General features: G+C 53.5%; 2 protein-coding genes across 2 annotated transcripts; both read right to left on the minus strand.

The window, feature by feature from the left end:
* Nucleotides 1-5,195: 5,195 nt before the first annotated feature.
* Nucleotides 5,196-8,238, minus strand: LOC138117747 (G2/M phase-specific E3 ubiquitin-protein ligase-like). The gene is made up of 9 exons (XM_069028304.1): nucleotides 8,196-8,238; nucleotides 7,787-7,878; nucleotides 7,601-7,702; nucleotides 7,197-7,321; nucleotides 6,958-7,120; nucleotides 6,761-6,871; nucleotides 6,441-6,550; nucleotides 6,171-6,289; nucleotides 5,196-6,016 (listed from the first exon to the last, which is right to left on the minus strand). The coding sequence occupies exons 1-9, from the start codon at nucleotides 8,236-8,238 to the stop codon at nucleotides 5,196-5,198; spliced, it is 1,686 nt and encodes a 561-aa protein (XP_068884405.1).
* Nucleotides 8,239-13,878: 5,640 nt separating this feature from the next.
* LOC138117748 (G2/M phase-specific E3 ubiquitin-protein ligase-like) lies at nucleotides 13,879-16,921 on the minus strand. Its single transcript, XM_069028305.1, has 9 exons — nucleotides 16,879-16,921; nucleotides 16,470-16,561; nucleotides 16,284-16,385; nucleotides 15,880-16,004; nucleotides 15,641-15,803; nucleotides 15,444-15,554; nucleotides 15,124-15,233; nucleotides 14,854-14,972; nucleotides 13,879-14,699 (listed from the first exon to the last, which is right to left on the minus strand). The coding sequence occupies exons 1-9, from the start codon at nucleotides 16,919-16,921 to the stop codon at nucleotides 13,879-13,881; spliced, it is 1,686 nt and encodes a 561-aa protein (XP_068884406.1).
* Between the last annotated feature and the right edge of the window lie 678 nt (nucleotides 16,922-17,599).

Below are 17,599 nucleotides of genomic sequence, written 5' to 3' on the forward strand. Positions count from 1 at the left end.
CATCATGTGCTGTCACGAAGACTGCAACAGATGGTTCCACCTGCCCTGTGCCAAGGAGGGTCACTGTGTGACTAACTACATAACCCCATACAGGTACGTCCTCTCCCGTTCTGGCCACCCCTGCAGAAGGACCCAGCACGTCTCACTTTGCCCATCCCTTTTCCCCCAGGTCCTACTGCCCTGAGCACTCCCCAGAACAGGATGTGACGGTGATTCCGGAGCCGGGCACCGAATGCCCCATCTGCATGGAGCCTGTGGAGGAGAGAAAGAGCTACACAACACTGGTGTGCCCAGTGTGCAAAAGGGCCTGGTTCCACAGGGACTGCATCCAGGTAGGAGCCATTCCCGCAGCCCCGGGGCACAGCAGGTGCTCAGCAGCACCAGGGCCTTGCTCACACTGCTGCTGTTTGCCCTGCAGGGACAGGCCTTGCGCGCTGGTGCATTGTACTTCCAGTGCCCCCTCTGCAGAGACGATGATGAGTTTCTTGTCCAAATGTTCATCATGGGGATCCGAATCCCCTTCAGGTCGGTGTCCTTCTACCTGGCTCACAACACAGGAGGGGGCAGCTGCTGTGCCAGGGCGTGCCCCCGCAGTCCTGGCCCTGCCCTGTCCCGTGAGTTTGGGCTTCAGCTTCACGCAAGACTTGGAAAAGCACTGGAGGAAGAGCAGGGACAGCCTGTACCTCCAGGATGGTGGAGCAGCACGAGCTCATCGGCTTCTCCTTTCCTCATCAGAGAGCCAACATGGGAGGACCACGATGCCTTTGCAGAATTAGGAGACAGGCACAGCCAGTGCAATGCCAGGAAGTGCCTTTATCCAGGAGGCAGGGAGGAGGCAGAGGAAGAGGGGTAAGTTGGGCAGCTGCACCCCAGGGCTCTGCAGGGAACCTGTGTCTTGGCAAGGGCTCGAAGCAGAAGGAGCCAGAAGAAGAGCTCAGCCGGACAATCCCGAGCTGTGGACGCTTTGTCCTCAGTGCCATGAAACCATTTGCTTTCCCAGGCCCTGGGAACTGCTCCTGTGCTCCTCCTGTGCTGCTGAGGGCACCCACAGGCGCTGCTCTGGCCTCAGAAACGACACACCCAGCTGGGAGTGCGACAGCTGTGCTGATCTGGGCACAGGTATGAGGCAACGCAGCTGCGTGGCCCTGGGCTGGGGTCAGTGCCAAGGCTGGGCTTGGCAGAGCCTGTCCGCTCCTGGAGGGCTGGGGGCACCGCACTGGCCTGACCTGGCCTGGCCATGGCTTGGGTGGCCCTTGATCTTCCTGCTTTCCCTTGGAGGCCCCAGGGATGAGCCGGAGCTCAATGCCCCCAGCCTGACCAGCCAGTCAGGACGGGAGCTTTCCTGTGCCTCCCCAGAAGCCGAGGCCATCAGCCCCAGCTCACAAACACTGCCTAACAGGGTTTGCCAGTAGTTTTTCCTATTAGATCTTGGAAAGGATTTCCAAAGTAACATTGTTTGGCAACTTCTTCAAGGAAGAAACATGACACACTTCTCATCAGTAAAAGAAGCTTTATTGGTTTGCTTTCACTTTTCTTTTGGCGTCCTTATGCTTCTTCCGGCATTCCTGAAAATAGTGAAAATCCAACGTATTATTATTAGAAGTTTCTGAATCCACTATTAGGAGAAGTCTCTAAATTCACTCTTTCTCTTGAACACTTTCTTTATGTACAGTTAAGTCGCTGGTCCTGTCCTGTAACGTGCAGAGATTTAGTGGTTTACCTGAGTGACGTCACAACCTGATGTTATACACACCAGTATACTAAACCACTTTTGTTCTCTGGTAATTACAAAGTTTCAGGCTCTTGTTGAGGTCCTGAATTAATTTCTTATGCAGATTCATAGCCCTGTTCCCTCCTCATGCTCAGCTTTCAGCCACAGTTACCAGCGAACGGACGTTTCACACTCACCTCAAGCAATAATCTACGTCTGTCTTCCCAACCCTCTTTTTCTTCACTGAGCTCTACAGATCTACAAAATAACTTTGGGCCCTCTGCACAAAACAAAGAACCAATTATAAGGGTTAAACACTTCTGCTGCTGCTGCTGCTTGGATCACTCATGAGCAACACAGCAATAAAGTCAGCAGCCCTATTCTCCGCATCCTTCCTATTCTCTTCCCCCCACCACCACTCGTGGGCTCCAACAGAAATGTTCTGTGTTACAGCCTCGTGTACTACGAAGAATGAAAGGCAGCAGCAGTTCTCCTGAACATGCTGAAATCTAGATTGCAGTGAAATAGCAGCTGCTCCAGTAAAAGCTCAACACCAGGATCCCACATCTCCCCCCAAAACTGATGGCTGCTGATGACTGCGATCCCCATTTTAACGCGCGCTGTAAATCAGGCAGACTGGAAGCACGCAGGATGGTAACTGTATGAACACATCAGTTATTGCATCAGAGTTACCTAGTAGGTCTCAAGAAAGAAGCCTGTCCTAGAACTGTGTTCTATCACATGTAACAAGCTATTGTTTTGGTGGCCTGTGGAATGTTTTAGGGCATTGTATGTTTTCTTTGGTTGTTGTTTCCTTTGTTTTTAAGTACAAAATTCACTGGATTCAGAAGAGAAAAACCAAGATTCATGAGGACAAAGAAGGGCATATGTGGCTGATAAGAATACTCAACATTCTTAATGATAGCAGCAGAAAGACAGGAAAAAAATAAAGATGATATACATGCCTGAAAGGGTCTGAAATGTCTAGGCAACTTGTCCAGTGACTATCTTTTTGGTAAGCTCCAAAAGTCCAGATACCCATTAGGCAATTATCTGAAAGACAAGAAAGCCAGACAGCTGCTCAGCCTTTATTTTGCCAGGACTTCCTCACGGGCTGCTACCACAACCTAGACCCCAAGTAAGGGTGGCAAATGTTGACTACAAACCATTCATAAGCGGGCAGCATTTTTTCCTCACTGAATTCCAGTAAGAGTTTAAAAGGAAAAAAATACAAAAGGGGTGAATAAGTTCAGTTGTACCTCTTAGGCGTTCATCATCTTTGGAGAGGAAGAAAACTCTAGCACTTTCCGTGTGGGGTAAAGAAAGAAACCTGGACAAGTACAAAGGGATTTTAGCATCCTAAAAGGCACTACCAAATTCCATGAACATGAGTTAAAGCTGCAGCGCTTCAGAGAAACGGTAAACATTGAAGAGCTTTACTCCACAGTAACCAAACAGAGCCTTCTATAAAAACCCCCACTTTTTAAAAGAAAACTGACTGTGTCTTTGGCTTTTGGCCAAACTCAGATTGGGTTTGGTCAACCCAAAACGACCCAGTTAATTTCTTGTGCTCAACTTCTCTCTCTTCATATTCAACTTCACATCAAAGGGGCTGCTGGGAGTTTTGACTCTGTGCAGCACAAACGGTTTGTCCAAGATGACTTTCACTGCTCAGAGGTGTGCAACGTCCGTTTCCCATTTCCTGAGTGCTGCTCTTAATATGCCCACAGCATCCAACTACGACAACCAAGGAGAGAACCAATACAAATGGAACTTGCATTTCTCGGTCCTTTCCAATTTCTGATGGCTCAGGCTCATCATCACTCTCAGAACTGCTGTCTTGGAAACGTGGATCCTCTTGCCACGTGACTTTTACCGGTTTTATTGGTCCCAGTATGTAAGGCTCTGCAATATAACAGCACCAAAAAAGAAAAAAAAGCCAAAACCAGGTTATTCCTCTACTTGCCAGGAAAAGTCCTTCCTTTCAAGTGAAATACTTACACTGGAGAAGGCAGATTTAGGAAGGACAGAATCTTCTCCCCTCAGATTTTCTGAGCTAAATCTCTGCTCCAGTATTTTCCCCTTTGTTCTAGGCATCTCCCACGTATTTCTAAACCTTGATCGCTGCATTCAGAAGACACTAACTACCTTCTGAATTCAGCAGAAGTGTGGGGGGCTTGTTGCTTTGTGCTGTTGCACACAAAGCACCTTGGGTTTTTTAATCTTTTGGGTAACTTTGCACAGTTTCTTTTCTTTCCTACAAGACTGTGACTTGATTTAATATTGTTTCATCTTCATTTCATAAGGCCTCATTTTATCTGAGGTTAGGACATGCCAATGATGATGTGTCATTCAGCTTCCATTCTCTAAAGGTCCAAGAATAGAATTCAGTAACTAATAAAATATTCTTGAATCTTGGGGTCAGCTCCAGGATTTTGCTCTTCACTCTACATTAACACACATTTTCTTTGCAATCTGGTTGGGTTCTATGAAACTTGCCAGGACTGGTGTGTCACCTTTTTCCCTGTTTGAGAAATTTAGGGGATGACAACAAGCTTTTTCACCACTCTGCAAAGACCCCACTGCCTTCTCTCTCAAAGCCCGCCTTTCAGAACTCTGAGATGCAAGCATGAGTTACCTCTCCTTAATCTACCGCAAGCCTGGCAAGTAGAAATGAAGATCAGAATGCTTCTGCCTAATTACTGGCTTCTGCCGCTGAAAATCCCCTGGATCCAGACCCTCTTTACACCGTATTGCTCTGCAGTGCCTGCCTTAAGCTCTTCCTAGGAATGGCACCGTTAGAAGGGTTCTGCTGTTACCTTCTTTCATGCCCGACTCCTGTGTGTCTCCGAAGAAGGAAAAGTGAAAGCACTCGACTCCTGAGCTACGTCGTTCGCAGGCAAAGGTCCCAGATGGTCAGCTGGGACAGAGTCCTGCGCATCCTCTTTGTCCCAAGGGTATGTCCTCAGTGTTTTCTGGTTTGTTCTTTGAAGGTCCAAACAAGTCTTTTAAATCAGCAGCAATGTCGTAATAGATTTCTTCAGACACTTGAGGCAGTGTCTCACTCTCTTCTTTCTTCTTCCTTTTGGCTTTCCTGAAATCAGATTGTTCAAGGATAGCAACACAGCACATGTCCTTTCCAAAGACAGCTTCCCTAAGAGCCACCTTGCTCTTCTGTCTCCCTAAACGTATCCAAGCCCATTAAGGAGTGGTTCACTATCAAGGGGAAGCAGTGGGGAAACATCTGAGGTTTGAGTCTAAAGGCAGGAGCAAGTGTCCTTTTTAATTAGCCACCCCCTTAAGTGACTTTTCACTTAATAGGTGGTAACATAGAAATCAGGTATTTAGCACAGATTCCTGCCAATAGCAATGTCAAGAGTTAATACACTTTTCTCAGAGACCTGCAAATCTCAAGGTCCCTGTATTGAGCTTCCTCACCTTCACTTACGGCAGAGAGCAGACGGACTAGAAAGAAAAGATGACACTACATGCTGCTTTTCGAGGCCTGAGTTGAGGCCCGACGTCGCTGGCGGGAGCGGTTGCTCCTGGTGGATGTCTCCGACAATGTCACCCTACGCCTGGGCGTCTCAGCCCTTGGTGCTGTCCTGCGGCTGCTGTCACGGCGACTCCTCGACCGCACCGGTGGATTTGAGGCCCGACGTCGCTGGCGGGAGCGGTTGCTCCTGGTGGATGTCCCTGATGCTGTCTCCCTTGGCCTGGGCGTCTCAGCCCTTGGTGCTGTCCTGCGGCTCCTGTCACGGCGACTCCTCGACCGCACCGGTGGATTTGAGGCCCGACGTCGCTGGCGGGTGCGGCTGCGTCTGGGGGATGTCTCCGATGGTGTCCTTCTGTGCCTGGGCCTCTCAGCCCTTGGTGCTGTGCTCTGGCTCCTGTCACGGCGACTCCTCGATCGGACAGGTGGATTTGAGGCCCAGCTTTGCCAGCGAGAGCGATTTCGCCTGCGGTCAGACCCAGAGCTTCTGGAATGGCTGGTGTCTGATGACCTTGATGTCACCTCACTCTCCATGCAGGGGCTGCTGCTCTCCAGCGAGGAAGATTGCAGCAGCTGCCCCATTGGTGCATGTTGGACGCTGCTGCGTTTGCTGGTCTCTGGAGATGGAGACAGGGGAGGCACACCCGATGGTGCCAGGATGCCAGAGTTGGGGCTGATGGCCTCGGATTGTGCAGAGCCATGGGAAGGCTCCAATCCATGGGAAGGTTCCAATCCTGACTGTCCAGCCAGGCTGGGGACATTGAGCTCCAGTTCATCCCTGGGGGCATAGAGCTCCGGCTCATCCCTGGGGGCTGTAAGGGGAAGAAGGAATGAGAGGGGCCCAGCAGGCCTGGGCCAGGCCAGGCCAGTGCGGTGCCCCCAGCCCTCCAGGAGCGGACAGGCTCTGCCAAGCCCAGCCTTGGCACTGACCCCAGCCCAGGGCCACGCAGCTGCGTTGCCTCATACCTGTGCCCAGATCAGCACAGCTGTCGCACTCCCAGCTGGGTGTGTCGTTTCTGAGGCCAGAGCAGCGCCTGTGGGTGCCCTCAGCAGCACAGGAGGAGCACAGGAGCAGTTCCCAGGGCCTGGGAAAACAAATGGTTTCATGGCACTGAGGACAAAGCGTCCACAGCTCGGGATTGTCCGGCTGAGCTCTTCTTCTGGCTCCTTCTGCTTCGAGCCCTTGCCAAGACACAGGTTCCCTGCAGAGCCCTGGGGTGCAGCTGCCCAACTTACCCCTCTTCCTCTGCCTCCTCCCTGCCTCCTGGATAAAGGCACTTCCTGGCATTGCACTGGCTGTGCCTGTCTCCTAATTCTGCAAAGGCATCGTTGTCCTCCCATGTTGGCTCTCTGATGAGGAAAGGAGAAGCCGATGAGCTCGTGCTGCTCCACCATCCTGGAGGTACAGGCTGTCCCTGCTCTTCCTCCAGTGCTTTTCCAAGTCTTGCGTGAAGCTGAAGCCCAAACTCACGGGACAGGGCAGGGCCAGGACTGCGGGGGCAGGCCCTGGCACAGCAGCTGCCCCCTCCTGTGTTGTGAGCCAGGCAGAATGACACCGACCTGAAGGGGATTCGGATCCCCATGATGAACATTTGGACAAGAAACTCATCATCGTCTCTGCAGAGGGGGCACTGGAAGTACAATGCACCAGCGCGCAAGGCCTGTCCCTGCAGGGCAAACAGCAGCAGTGTGAGCAAGGCCCTGGTGCTGCTGAGCACCTGCTGTGCCCCGGGGCTGCGGGAATGGCTCCTACCTGGATGCAGTCCCTGTGGAACCAGGCCCTTTTGCACGCTGGGCACACCAGTGTTGTGTAGCTCTTTCTCTCCTCCACAGGCTCCATGCAGATGGGGCATTCGGTGCCCGGCTCCGGAATCACCGTCACATCCTGTTCTGGGGAGTGCTCAGGGCAGTAGGACCTGGGGGAAAAGGGATGGGCAAAGTGAGACGTGCTGGGTCCTTCTGCAGGGGTGGCCAGAACGGGAGAGGACGTACCTGTATGGGGTTATGTAGTTAGTCACACAGTGACCCTCCTTGGCACAGGGCAGGTGGAACCATCTGTCGCAGTCTTTGTGACAGCACATGATGGTGGCCCCAGTCTCCCCACAGACGCAGCAGTGCTGGAAAGAGCCAAGCAGCCCCATCAGAGGCAGCCTCGGGCCTCCCCAGGCAGCCCCACGGCTCCGGGCAGGGCGCAGGACTGTGGCCGCTGCTGGGTCTCAGCCCACAGACCCGCCTGGAGGAAGAGGCTCCTGTGCCAGAGCCTCTGTGGAGCTGCTGGGAGCCAGACTTTTGTCCCACAGCTGGTGGGAAGGGCCGGCCTTTCTTTTGTGGGGTCTGGGCTAAGCCCTGGCAAACCTCGCCTGGCACAAGCCTCCCTGCTCTTGTCAGGCTCTCACCTGCTGAGCCGCCCGGCTGACTGCAAGTTGGATATCGCGAGGGCGAAACCCCTTGAGTCCAATCCGATCACTGTCTTGTTGAAAAATGAGGCTGGCGAAATTCTGTGGCAAAGGCAGGGAGCTGATGAGGAGAGAGTGGCAGGGGCTGCCCACTGCAGTGCTGGAGAGAGGCTCAGCGCAGCTCACCAGGCAGAAGACGTGGGCACAGAGCCCGTGCTTCTCCCATTTGTCGCCGCAGATGTCCGGGTCAGCCTCTGCGCGGCGGCACAGCAGGCATGCTGCAGGGGACAGAGCCAATGGCACCGGGCACCTCTGCGGGGCTCTTAGCCCGCAGCATCGGCCCCAAGGGCTGCTCTGGCCCTGCCTGCCTGGCTGATGGGCAGGCCTGGAGGCCTTGGGGAGCAGGGGACAGCGCGGGCACGGGTGTCCCCACAGCTGCCCCCTGGCCCGGCTGGGCCCCCCTTGGGGAGGAAGGAGGCTCCCAGCCCCAGCATGGCTGGGCAGCTCCTGCCTCCCCCTGCCTCCGCTCCGGGCCCCACGCTGGCTGCCCCGACAGCCCCTGTGCCAGCCTGCGGGAGGGCTGCTTTGCCCTCACCTGGCTCTCTGGCATCAGGGGCCTCCTGCTTCCCTTCTGCCATGGCTCTTGTCAGCAGTGAGTCCCTGTGCAGAAACACCGCGGTCTTCTCCAGGGGCTCGTCCTCTCCTTTTGTGGGAGAAAGAAGAGTGTGGGGAGTTTGTAGAACAGGCCCAGAGCCACGAGGGCACTACTCCCTGGTGAGCCCTGCGTGAGCCCTGCTCCAGTCCGCCTTCTCCTCCCGTCACAGCGTCGAGGAACACTGCTGTCTCCCGTGGATGTTCCTCTGCTGCGTCTGGGAAGGAAGAGGCAGGTGAGCCTGCAGCACAGGCCCAGAGCCCCGAGGTGTGGGGCCCCTCTGGCCCCTGGGCAGCCCTGTCCCTGTCCTACCTTCCCCTCCCGTTGTCAGGTCGCACTGACACACGCTGGCCTGAGCTCAGCGTTCCCTCTTGTGGCCTTGGTCGCACGGGTCACAATGGCCACTCTGACATCAGCAACGTGCACCCAAAATGGGGGCAGCGATGGCCTCAGTCCCACGCCACCCATTTGAGGCTGCCCCCTTGGGAACCGAGGTTCTGAGATGGGTCCGAGCCTTTGGTCAGAGCCCAACCAGGGCAGGGGCTCCTGCAGCAAGTGCAGGGTCAGATGCCAGGCCCTGGGGCAGCCATCGAGGGTGGCACTGTTGGCAGAAAGGGGCTGTTCAGGCAGTGCCACTCCAGGGCTCCTGCCCCTGGCAGTCGGCTGCCCAGAGAGCTTGTGGGCTCTCTTGCACTGGACAGATTCAAAAGCTGCCCCAGGTGGAGCGACGTTTTCCCTGACACCTGTCTGGAGAAATCCCAGAGGAACCTGATTTGATGCTCTTGCTGATCAGTGTTGGGAACAGGAGATAAAACTGGAGACCACCACACGTGGCTCCCAACCTCAATTATCCTGTCACCCTATGAACTAACAACTTTGACATTTAGTATTAAATGGAAAAGTTAGTGTTAAGCTCCTGAGAAACGTCAGCTTTTACACTGACTCTGATGGAAACCCAGAGAATTCAGTGGGAGTTTTCTGCGTGCAGCTGACTGGAGAGCTTGAACCAGTCCTCGACTCAGAAGTCAAATGCAGGAGGATGCTTTTCCCACATGAAAGGCACTTTTGCCAGTTTGGTCCATGCCTTCCTACTAGCAAATAAATAAATTGAAAAAAACAGCTAGAAGAGAAGCACAAACCGTTCTTTTGGCCTTTTCTCATTCATGTCTTTGCAGGCATGCTCCTGGAAAATCCAGATCAATGGCTTCTAGAACAATCAGCGGGACCCCTGGAAAGCAAGGGGTGACGAGCAGGGACACCCTGCACCTGCCTGATGCCGGGGCAGGGGGAGTTCATCAATTTTCCTGTCTCCATGGGAGAGGCACCTTGGGAGGACAAGGATGCCTTCACTGAACTAGGAGGGAGGCACAGCTGGTGCAATGCCAGGGAGTGCCTTTATCCAGGAGGCAGGGAGGAGGCAGAGGAAGAGGGCTAAGTTGGGAAGTGGCACCCCGGGGTCTGTAGTGAACCCGTGTCTTGGCAAGGGCTGGAAGCAGAAGGAACCAGAAGAGCTCAGCCGGACAATGCCGAGCTCTGGACACTTTGTCCTCGGCGCCATGAACCTCCTTGTTCCCCAGGCCCTGGGAGCTGCTCCTGTGCTGCCCCTGCAAGTTATGTATAGACACAGAGCTACCTGCTCTTTCCCAACCCTGTGCAGCACTGGACAGGAGGACACAGTAAAATGTTGTCTTCGTTACATGATCTAATTATCAAAAGTCCGGCCAAGAAGCAACTGACATTGAAGCCCTACACACAGAAAACCCCAACCCCTGGTACAAACCTTGAATTGACACAGGACATGTATACCTGTTCAGAAACACAGGCTGACAGTGTTGGCCAATAGTTTTTCCTATTAGATCTTGGAAAGGATTTCCAAAGTAACATTGTTTGGCAACTTCTTCAAGGAAGAAACATGACACACTTCTCATCAGTAAAAGAAGCTTTATTGGTTTGCTTTCACTTTTCTTTTGGCGTCCTTATGCTTCTTCCGGCATTCCTGAAAATAGTGAAAATCCAACGTATTATTATTAGAAGTTTCTGAATCCACTATTAGGAGAAGTCTCTAAATTCACTCTTTCTCTTGAACACTTTCTTTATGTACAGTTAAGTCGCTGGTCCTGTCCTGTAACGTGCAGAGATTTAGTGGTTTACCTGAGTGACGTCACAACCTGATGTTATACACACCAGTATACTAAACCACTTTTGTTCTCTGGTAATTACAAAGTTTCAGGCTCTTGTTGAGGTCCTGAATTAATTTCTCATGCAGATTCATAGCCCTGTTCCCTCCTCATGCTCAGCTTTCAGCCACAGTTACCAGGGAACGGACGTTTCACACTCACCTCAAGCAATAATCTACGTCTGTCTTCCCAATCCTCTTTTTCTTCACTGAGCTCTACAGATCTACAAAATAACTTTGGGCCTTCTGCACAAAACAAAGAACCAATTATAAGGGTTAAACACTTCTGCTGCTGCTGCTGCTTGGATCACTCATGAGCAACACAGCAATAAAGTCAGCAGCCCTATTCTTCGCATCCTTCCTATTCTCTTCCCCCCACCACCACACGTGGGCTCCAACAGAAATGTTCTGTGTTACAGCCTCGTGTACTACGAAGAATGAAAGGCAGCAGCAGTTCTCCTGAACATGCTGAAATCTAGATTGCAGTGAAATAGCAGCTGCTCCAGTAAAAGCTCAACACCAGGATCCCACATCTCCCCCCAAAACTGATGGCTGCTGATGACTGCGATCCCCATTTTAACGCGCGCTGTAAATCAGGCAGACTGGAAGCACGCAGGATGGTAACTGTATGAACACATCAGTTATTGCATCAGAGTTACCTAGTAGGTCTCAAGAAAGAAGCCTGTCCTAGAACTGTGTTCTATCACATGTAACAAGCTATTGTTTTGGTGGCCTGTGGAATGTTTTAGGGCATTGTATGTTTTCTTTGGTTGTTGTTTCCTTTGTTTTTAAGTACAAAATTCACTGGATTCAGAAGAGAAAAACCAAGATTCATGAGGACAAAGAAGGGCATATGTGGCTGATAAGAATACTCAACATTCTTAATGATAGCAGCAGAAAGACAGGAAAAAAATAAAGATGATATACATGCCTGAAAGGGTCTGAAATGTCTAGGCAACTTGTCCAGTGACTATCTTTTTGGTAAGCTCCAAAAGTCCAGATACCCATTAGGCAATTATCTGAAAGACAAGAAAGCCAGACAGCTGCTCAGCCTTTATTTTGCCAGGACTTCCTCACGGGCTGCTACCACAACCTAGACCCCAAGTAAGGGTGGCAAATGTTGACTACAAACCATTCATAAGCGGGCAGCATTTTTTCCTCACTGAATTCCAGTAAGAGTTTAAAAAGAAAAAAATACAAAAGGGGTGAATAAGTTCAGTTGTACCTCTTAGGCGTTCATCATCTTTGGAGAAGAAGAAAACTCTAGCACTTTCCGTGTGGGGTAAAGAAAGAAACCTGGACAAGTACAAAGGGATTTTAGCATCCTAAAAGGCACTACCAAATTCCATGAACATGAGTTAAAGCTGCAGCGCTTCAGAGAAACGGTAAACATTGAAGAGCTTTACTCCACAGTAACCAAACAGAGCCTTCTATAAAAACCCCCACTTTTTAAAAGAAAACTGACTGTGTCTTTGGCTTTTGGCCAAACTCAGATTGGGTTTGGTCAACCCAAAACGACCCAGTTAATTTCTTGTGCTCAACTTCTCTCTCTTCATATTCAACTTCACATCAAAGGGGCTGCTGGGAGTTTTGACTCTGTGCAGCACAAACGGTTTGTCCAAGATGACTTTCACTGCTCAGAGGTGTGCAACGTCCGTTTCCCATTTCCTGAGTGCTGCTCTTAATATGCCCACAGCATCCAACTACGACAACCAAGGAGAGAACCAATACAAATGGAACTTGCATTTCTCGGTCCTTTCCAATTTCTGATGGCTCAGGCTCATCATCACTCTCAGAACTGCTGTCTTGGAAACGTGGATCCTCTTGCCACGTGACTTTTACCGGTTTTATTGGTCCCAGTATGTAAGGCTCTGCAATATAACAGCACCAAAAAAGAAAAAAAAGCCAAAACCAGGTTATTCCTCTACTTGCCAGGAAAAGTCCTTCCTTTCAAGTGAAATACTTACACTGGAGAAGGCAGATTTAGGAAGGACAGAATCTTCTCCCCTCAGATTTTCTGAGCTAAATCTCTGCTCCAGTATTTTCCCCTTTGTTCTAGGCATCTCCCACGTATTCCTAAACCTTGATCGCTGCATTCAGAAGACACTAACTACCTTCTGAATTCAGCAGAAGTGTGGGGGGCTTGTTGCTTTGTGCTGTTGCACACAAAGCACCTTGGGTTTTTTAATCTTTTGGGTAACTTTGCACAGTTTCTTTTCTTTCCTACAAGACTGTGACTTGATTTAATATTGTTTCATCTTCATTTCATAAGGCCTCATTTTATCTGAGGTTAGGACATGCCAATGATGATGTGTCATTCAGCTTCCATTCTCTAAAGGTCCAAGAATAGAATTCAGTAACTAATAAAATATTCTTGAATCTTGGGGTCAGCTCCAGGATTTTGCTCTTCACTCTACATTAACACACATTTTCTTTGCAATCTGGTTGGGTTCTATGAAACTTGCCAGGACTGGTGTGTCACCTTTTTCCCTGTTTGAGAAATTTAGGGGATGACAACAAGCTTTTTCACCACTCTGCAAAGACCCCACTGCCTTCTCTCTCAAAGCCCGCCTTTCAGAACTCTGAGATGCAAGCATGAGTTACCTCTCCTTAATCTACCGCAAGCCTGGCAAGTAGAAATGAAGATCAGAATGCTTCTGCCTAATTACTGGCTTCTGCCGCTGAAAATCCCCTGGATCCAGACCCTCTTTACACCGTATTGCTCTGCAGTGCCTGCCTTAAGCTCTTCCTAGGAATGGCACCGTTAGAAGGGTTCTGCTGTTACCTTCTTTCATGCCCGACTCCTGTGTGTCTCCGAAGAAGGAAAAGTGAAAGCACTCGACTCCTGAGCTACGTCGTTCGCAGGCAAAGGTCCCAGATGGTCAGCTGGGACAGAGTCCTGCGCATCCTCTTTGTCCCAAGGGTATGTCCTCAGTGTTTTCTGGTTTGTTCTTTGAAGGTCCAAACAAGTCTTTTAAATCAGCAGCAATGTCGTAATAGATTTCTTCAGACACTTGAGGCAGTGTCTCACTCTCTTCTTTCTTCTTCCTTTTGGCTTTCCTGAAATCAGATTGTTCAAGGATAGCAACACAGCACATGTCCTTTCCAAAGACAGCTTCCCTAAGAGCCACCTTGCTCTTCTGTCTCCCTAAACGTATCCAAGCCCATTAAGGAGTGGTTCACTATCAAGGGGAAGCAGTGGGGAAACATCTGAGGTTTGAGTCTAAAGGCAGGAGCAAGTGTCCTTTTTAATTAGCCACCCCCTTAAGTGACTTTTCACTTAATAGGTGGTAACATAGAAATCAGGTATTTAGCACAGATTCCTGCCAATAGCAATGTCAAGAGTTAATACACTTTTCTCAGAGACCTGCAAATCTCAAGGTCCCTGTATTGAGCTTCCTCACCTTCACTTACGGCAGAGAGCAGACGGACTAGAAAGAAAAGATGACACTACATGCTGCTTTTCGAGGCCTGAGTTGAGGCCCGACGTCGCTGGCGGGAGCGGTTGCTCCTGGTGGATGTCTCCGACAATGTCACCCTACGCCTGGGCGTCTCAGCCCTTGGTGCTGTCCTGCGGCTGCTGTCACGGCGACTCCTCGACCGCACCGGTGGATTTGAGGCCCGACGTCGCTGGCGGGAGCGGTTGCTCCTGGTGGATGTCCCTGATGCTGTCTCCCTTGGCCTGGGCGTCTCAGCCCTTGGTGCTGTCCTGCGGCTCCTGTCACGGCGACTCCTCGACCGCACCGGTGGATTTGAGGCCCGACGTCGCTGGCGGGTGCGGCTGCGTCTGGGGGATGTCTCCGATGGTGTCCTTCTGTGCCTGGGCCTCTCAGCCCTTGGTGCTGTGCTCTGGCTCCTGTCACGGCGACTCCTCGATCGGACAGGTGGATTTGAGGCCCAGCTTTGCCAGCGAGAGCGATTTCGCCTGCGGTCAGACCCAGAGCTTCTGGAATGGCTGGTGTCTGATGACCTTGATGTCACCTCACTCTCCATGCAGGGGCTGCTGCTCTCCAGCGAGGAAGATTGCAGCAGCTGCCCCATTGGTGCATGTTGGACGCTGCTGCGTTTGCTGGTCTCTGGAGATGGAGACAGGGGAGGCACACCCGATGGTGCCAGGATGCCAGAGTTGGGGCTGATGGCCTCGGATTGTGCAGAGCCATGGGAAGGCTCCAATCCATGGGAAGGTTCCAATCCTGACTGTCCAGCCAGGCTGGGGACATTGAGCTCCAGTTCATCCCTGGGGGCATAGAGCTCCGGCTCATCCCTGGGGGCTGTAAGGGGAAGAAGGAATGAGAGGGGCCCAGCAGGCCTGGGCCAGGCCAGGCCAGTGCGGTGCCCCCAGCCCTCCAGGAGCGGACAGGCTCTGCCAAGCCCAGCCTTGGCACTGACCCCAGCCCAGGGCCACGCAGCTGCGTTGCCTCATACCTGTGCCCAGATCAGCACAGCTGTCGCACTCCCAGCTGGGTGTGTCGTTTCTGAGGCCAGAGCAGCGCCTGTGGGTGCCCTCAGCAGCACAGGAGGAGCACAGGAGCAGTTCCCAGGGCCTGGGAAAACAAATGGTTTCATGGCACTGAGGACAAAGCGTCCACAGCTCGGGATTGTCCGGCTGAGCTCTTCTTCTGGCTCCTTCTGCTTCGAGCCCTTGCCAAGACACAGGTTCCCTGCAGAGCCCTGGGGTGCAGCTGCCCAACTTACCCCTCTTCCTCTGCCTCCTCCCTGCCTCCTGGATAAAGGCACTTCCTGGCATTGCACTGGCTGTGCCTGTCTCCTAATTCTGCAAAGGCATCGTTGTCCTCCCATGTTGGCTCTCTGATGAGGAAAGGAGAAGCCGATGAGCTCGTGCTGCTCCACCATCCTGGAGGTACAGGCTGTCCCTGCTCTTCCTCCAGTGCTTTTCCAAGTCTTGCGTGAAGCTGAAGCCCAAACTCACGGGACAGGGCAGGGCCAGGACTGCGGGGGCAGGCCCTGGCACAGCAGCTGCCCCCTCCTGTGTTGTGAGCCAGGCAGAATGACACCGACCTGAAGGGGATTCGGATCCCCATGATGAACATTTGGACAAGAAACTCATCATCGTCTCTGCAGAGGGGGCACTGGAAGTACAATGCACCAGCGCGCAAGGCCTGTCCCTGCAGGGCAAACAGCAGCAGTGTGAGCAAGGCCCTGGTGCTGCTGAGCACCTGCTGTGCCCCGGGGCTGCGGGAATGGCTCCTACCTGGATGCAGTCCCTGTGGAACCAGGCCCTTTTGCACGCTGGGCACACCAGTGTTGTGTAGCTCTTTCTCTCCTCCACAGGCTCCATGCAGATGGGGCATTCGGTGCCCGGCTCCGGAATCACCGTCACATCCTGTTCTGGGGAGTGCTCAGGGCAGTAGGACCTGGGGGAAAAGGGATGGGCAAAGTGAGACGTGCTGGGTCCTTCTGCAGGGGTGGCCAGAACGGGAGAGGACGTACCTGTATGGGGTTATGTAGTTAGTCACACAGTGACCCTCCTTGGCACAGGGCAGGTGGAACCATCTGTCGCAGTCTTTGTGACAGCACATGATGGTGGCCCCAGTCTCCCCACAGACGCAGCAGTGCTGGAAAGAGCCAAGCAGCCCCATCAGAGGCAGCCTCGGGCCTCCCCAGGCAGCCCCACGGCTCCGGGCAGGGCGCAGGACTGTGGCCGCTGCTGGGTCTCAGCCCACAGACCCGCCTGGAGGAAGAGGCTCCTGTGCCAGAGCCTCTGTGGAGCTGCTGGGAGCCAGACTTTTGTCCCACAGCTGGTGGGAAGGGCCGGCCTTTCTTTTGTGGGGTCTGGGCTAAGCCCTGGCAAACCTCGCCTGGCACAAGCCTCCCTGCTCTTGTCAGGCTCTCACCTGCTGAGCCGCCCGGCTGACTGCAAGTTGGATATCGCGAGGGCGAAACCCCTTGAGTCCAATCCGATCACTGTCTTGTTGAAAAATGAGGCTGGCGAAATTCTGTGGCAAAGGCAGGGAGCTGATGAGGAGAGAGTGGCAGGGGCTGCCCACTGCAGTGCTGGAGAGAGGCTCAGCGCAGCTCACCAGGCAGAAGACGTGGGCACAGAGCCCGTGCTTCTCCCATTTGTCGCCGCAGATGTCCGGGTCAGCCTCTGCGCGGCGGCACAGCAGGCATGCTGCAGGGGACAGAGCCAATGGCACCGGGCACCTCTGCGGGGCTCTTAGCCCGCAGCATCGGCCCCAAGGGCTGCTCTGGCCCTGCCTGCCTGGCTGATGGGCAGGCCTGGAGGCCTTGGGGAGCAGGGGACAGCGCGGGCACGGGTGTCCCCACAGCTGCCCCCTGGCCCGGCTGGGCCCCCCTTGGGGAGGAAGGAGGCTCCCAGCCCCAGCATGGCTGGGCAGCTCCTGCCTCCCCCTGCCTCCGCTCCGGGCCCCACGCTGGCTGCCCCGACAGCCCCTGTGCCAGCCTGCGGGAGGGCTGCTTTGCCCTCACCTGGCTCTCTGGCATCAGGGGCCTCCTGCTTCCCTTCTGCCATGGCTCTTGTCAGCAGTGAGTCCCTGTGCAGAAACACCGCGGTCTTCTCCAGGGGCTCGTCCTCTCCTTTTGTGGGAGAAAGAAGAGTGTGGGGAGTTTGTAGAACAGGCCCAGAGCCACGAGGGCACTACTCCCTGGTGAGCCCTGCGTGAGCCCTGCTCCAGTCCGCCTTCTCCTCCCGTCACAGCGTCGAGGAACACTGCTGTCTCCCGTGGATGTTCCTCTGCTGCGTCTGGGAAGGAAGAGGCAGGTGAGCCTGCAGCACAGGCCCAGAGCCCCGAGGTGTGGGGCCCCTCTGGCCCCTGGGCAGCCCTGTCCCTGTCCTACCTTCCCCTCCCGTTGTCAGGTCGCACTGACACACGCTGGCCTGAGCTCAGCGTTCCCTCTTGTGGCCTTGGTCGCACGGGTCACAATGGCCACTCTGACATCAGCAACGTGCACCCAAAATGGGGGCAGCGATGGCCTCAGTCCCACGCCACCCATTTGAGGCTGCCCCCTTGGGAACCGAGGTTCTGAGATGGGTCCGAGCCTTTGGTCAGAGCCCAACCAGGGCAGGGGCTCCTGCAGCAAGTGCAGGGTCAGATGCCAGGCCCTGGGGCAGCCATCGAGGGTGGCACTGTTGGCAGAAAGGGGCTGTTCAGGCAGTGCCACTCCAGGGCTCCTGCCCCTGGCAGTCGGC

The sequence above is a fragment of the Aphelocoma coerulescens genome, chromosome 12 (genome assembly GCF_041296385.1).
Source record: "Aphelocoma coerulescens isolate FSJ_1873_10779 chromosome 12, UR_Acoe_1.0, whole genome shotgun sequence".
Classification (NCBI taxonomy): Eukaryota; Metazoa; Chordata; class Aves; order Passeriformes; family Corvidae; genus Aphelocoma; species Aphelocoma coerulescens.

Coding starts and splice junctions, on each gene's coding strand:
- LOC138117747 (XM_069028304.1), bottom strand. CDS start 8,238: ATGGCAGAAGGGAAGCAGGAGGCCCCTGATGCCAGAGAGCCAG. Junction 7,703..7,786: donor GTGCCCACGTCTTCTGCCTG/GTGAGCTGCGCT, acceptor CCTTTGCCACAG/AATTTCGCCAGCCTCATTTT. Junction 6,017..6,170: donor CTGTGCTGATCTGGGCACAG/GTATGAGGCAAC, acceptor TTCCCCTTACAG/CCCCCAGGGATGAGCCGGAG.
- LOC138117748 (XM_069028305.1), bottom strand. CDS start 16,921: ATGGCAGAAGGGAAGCAGGAGGCCCCTGATGCCAGAGAGCCAG. Junction 15,234..15,443: donor TCCGAATCCCCTTCAGGTCG/GTGTCATTCTGC, acceptor CTCATCAGAGAG/CCAACATGGGAGGACAACGA. Junction 14,973..15,123: donor GAGGAGGCAGAGGAAGAGGG/GTAAGTTGGGCA, acceptor TTGTTTTCCCAG/GCCCTGGGAACTGCTCCTGT.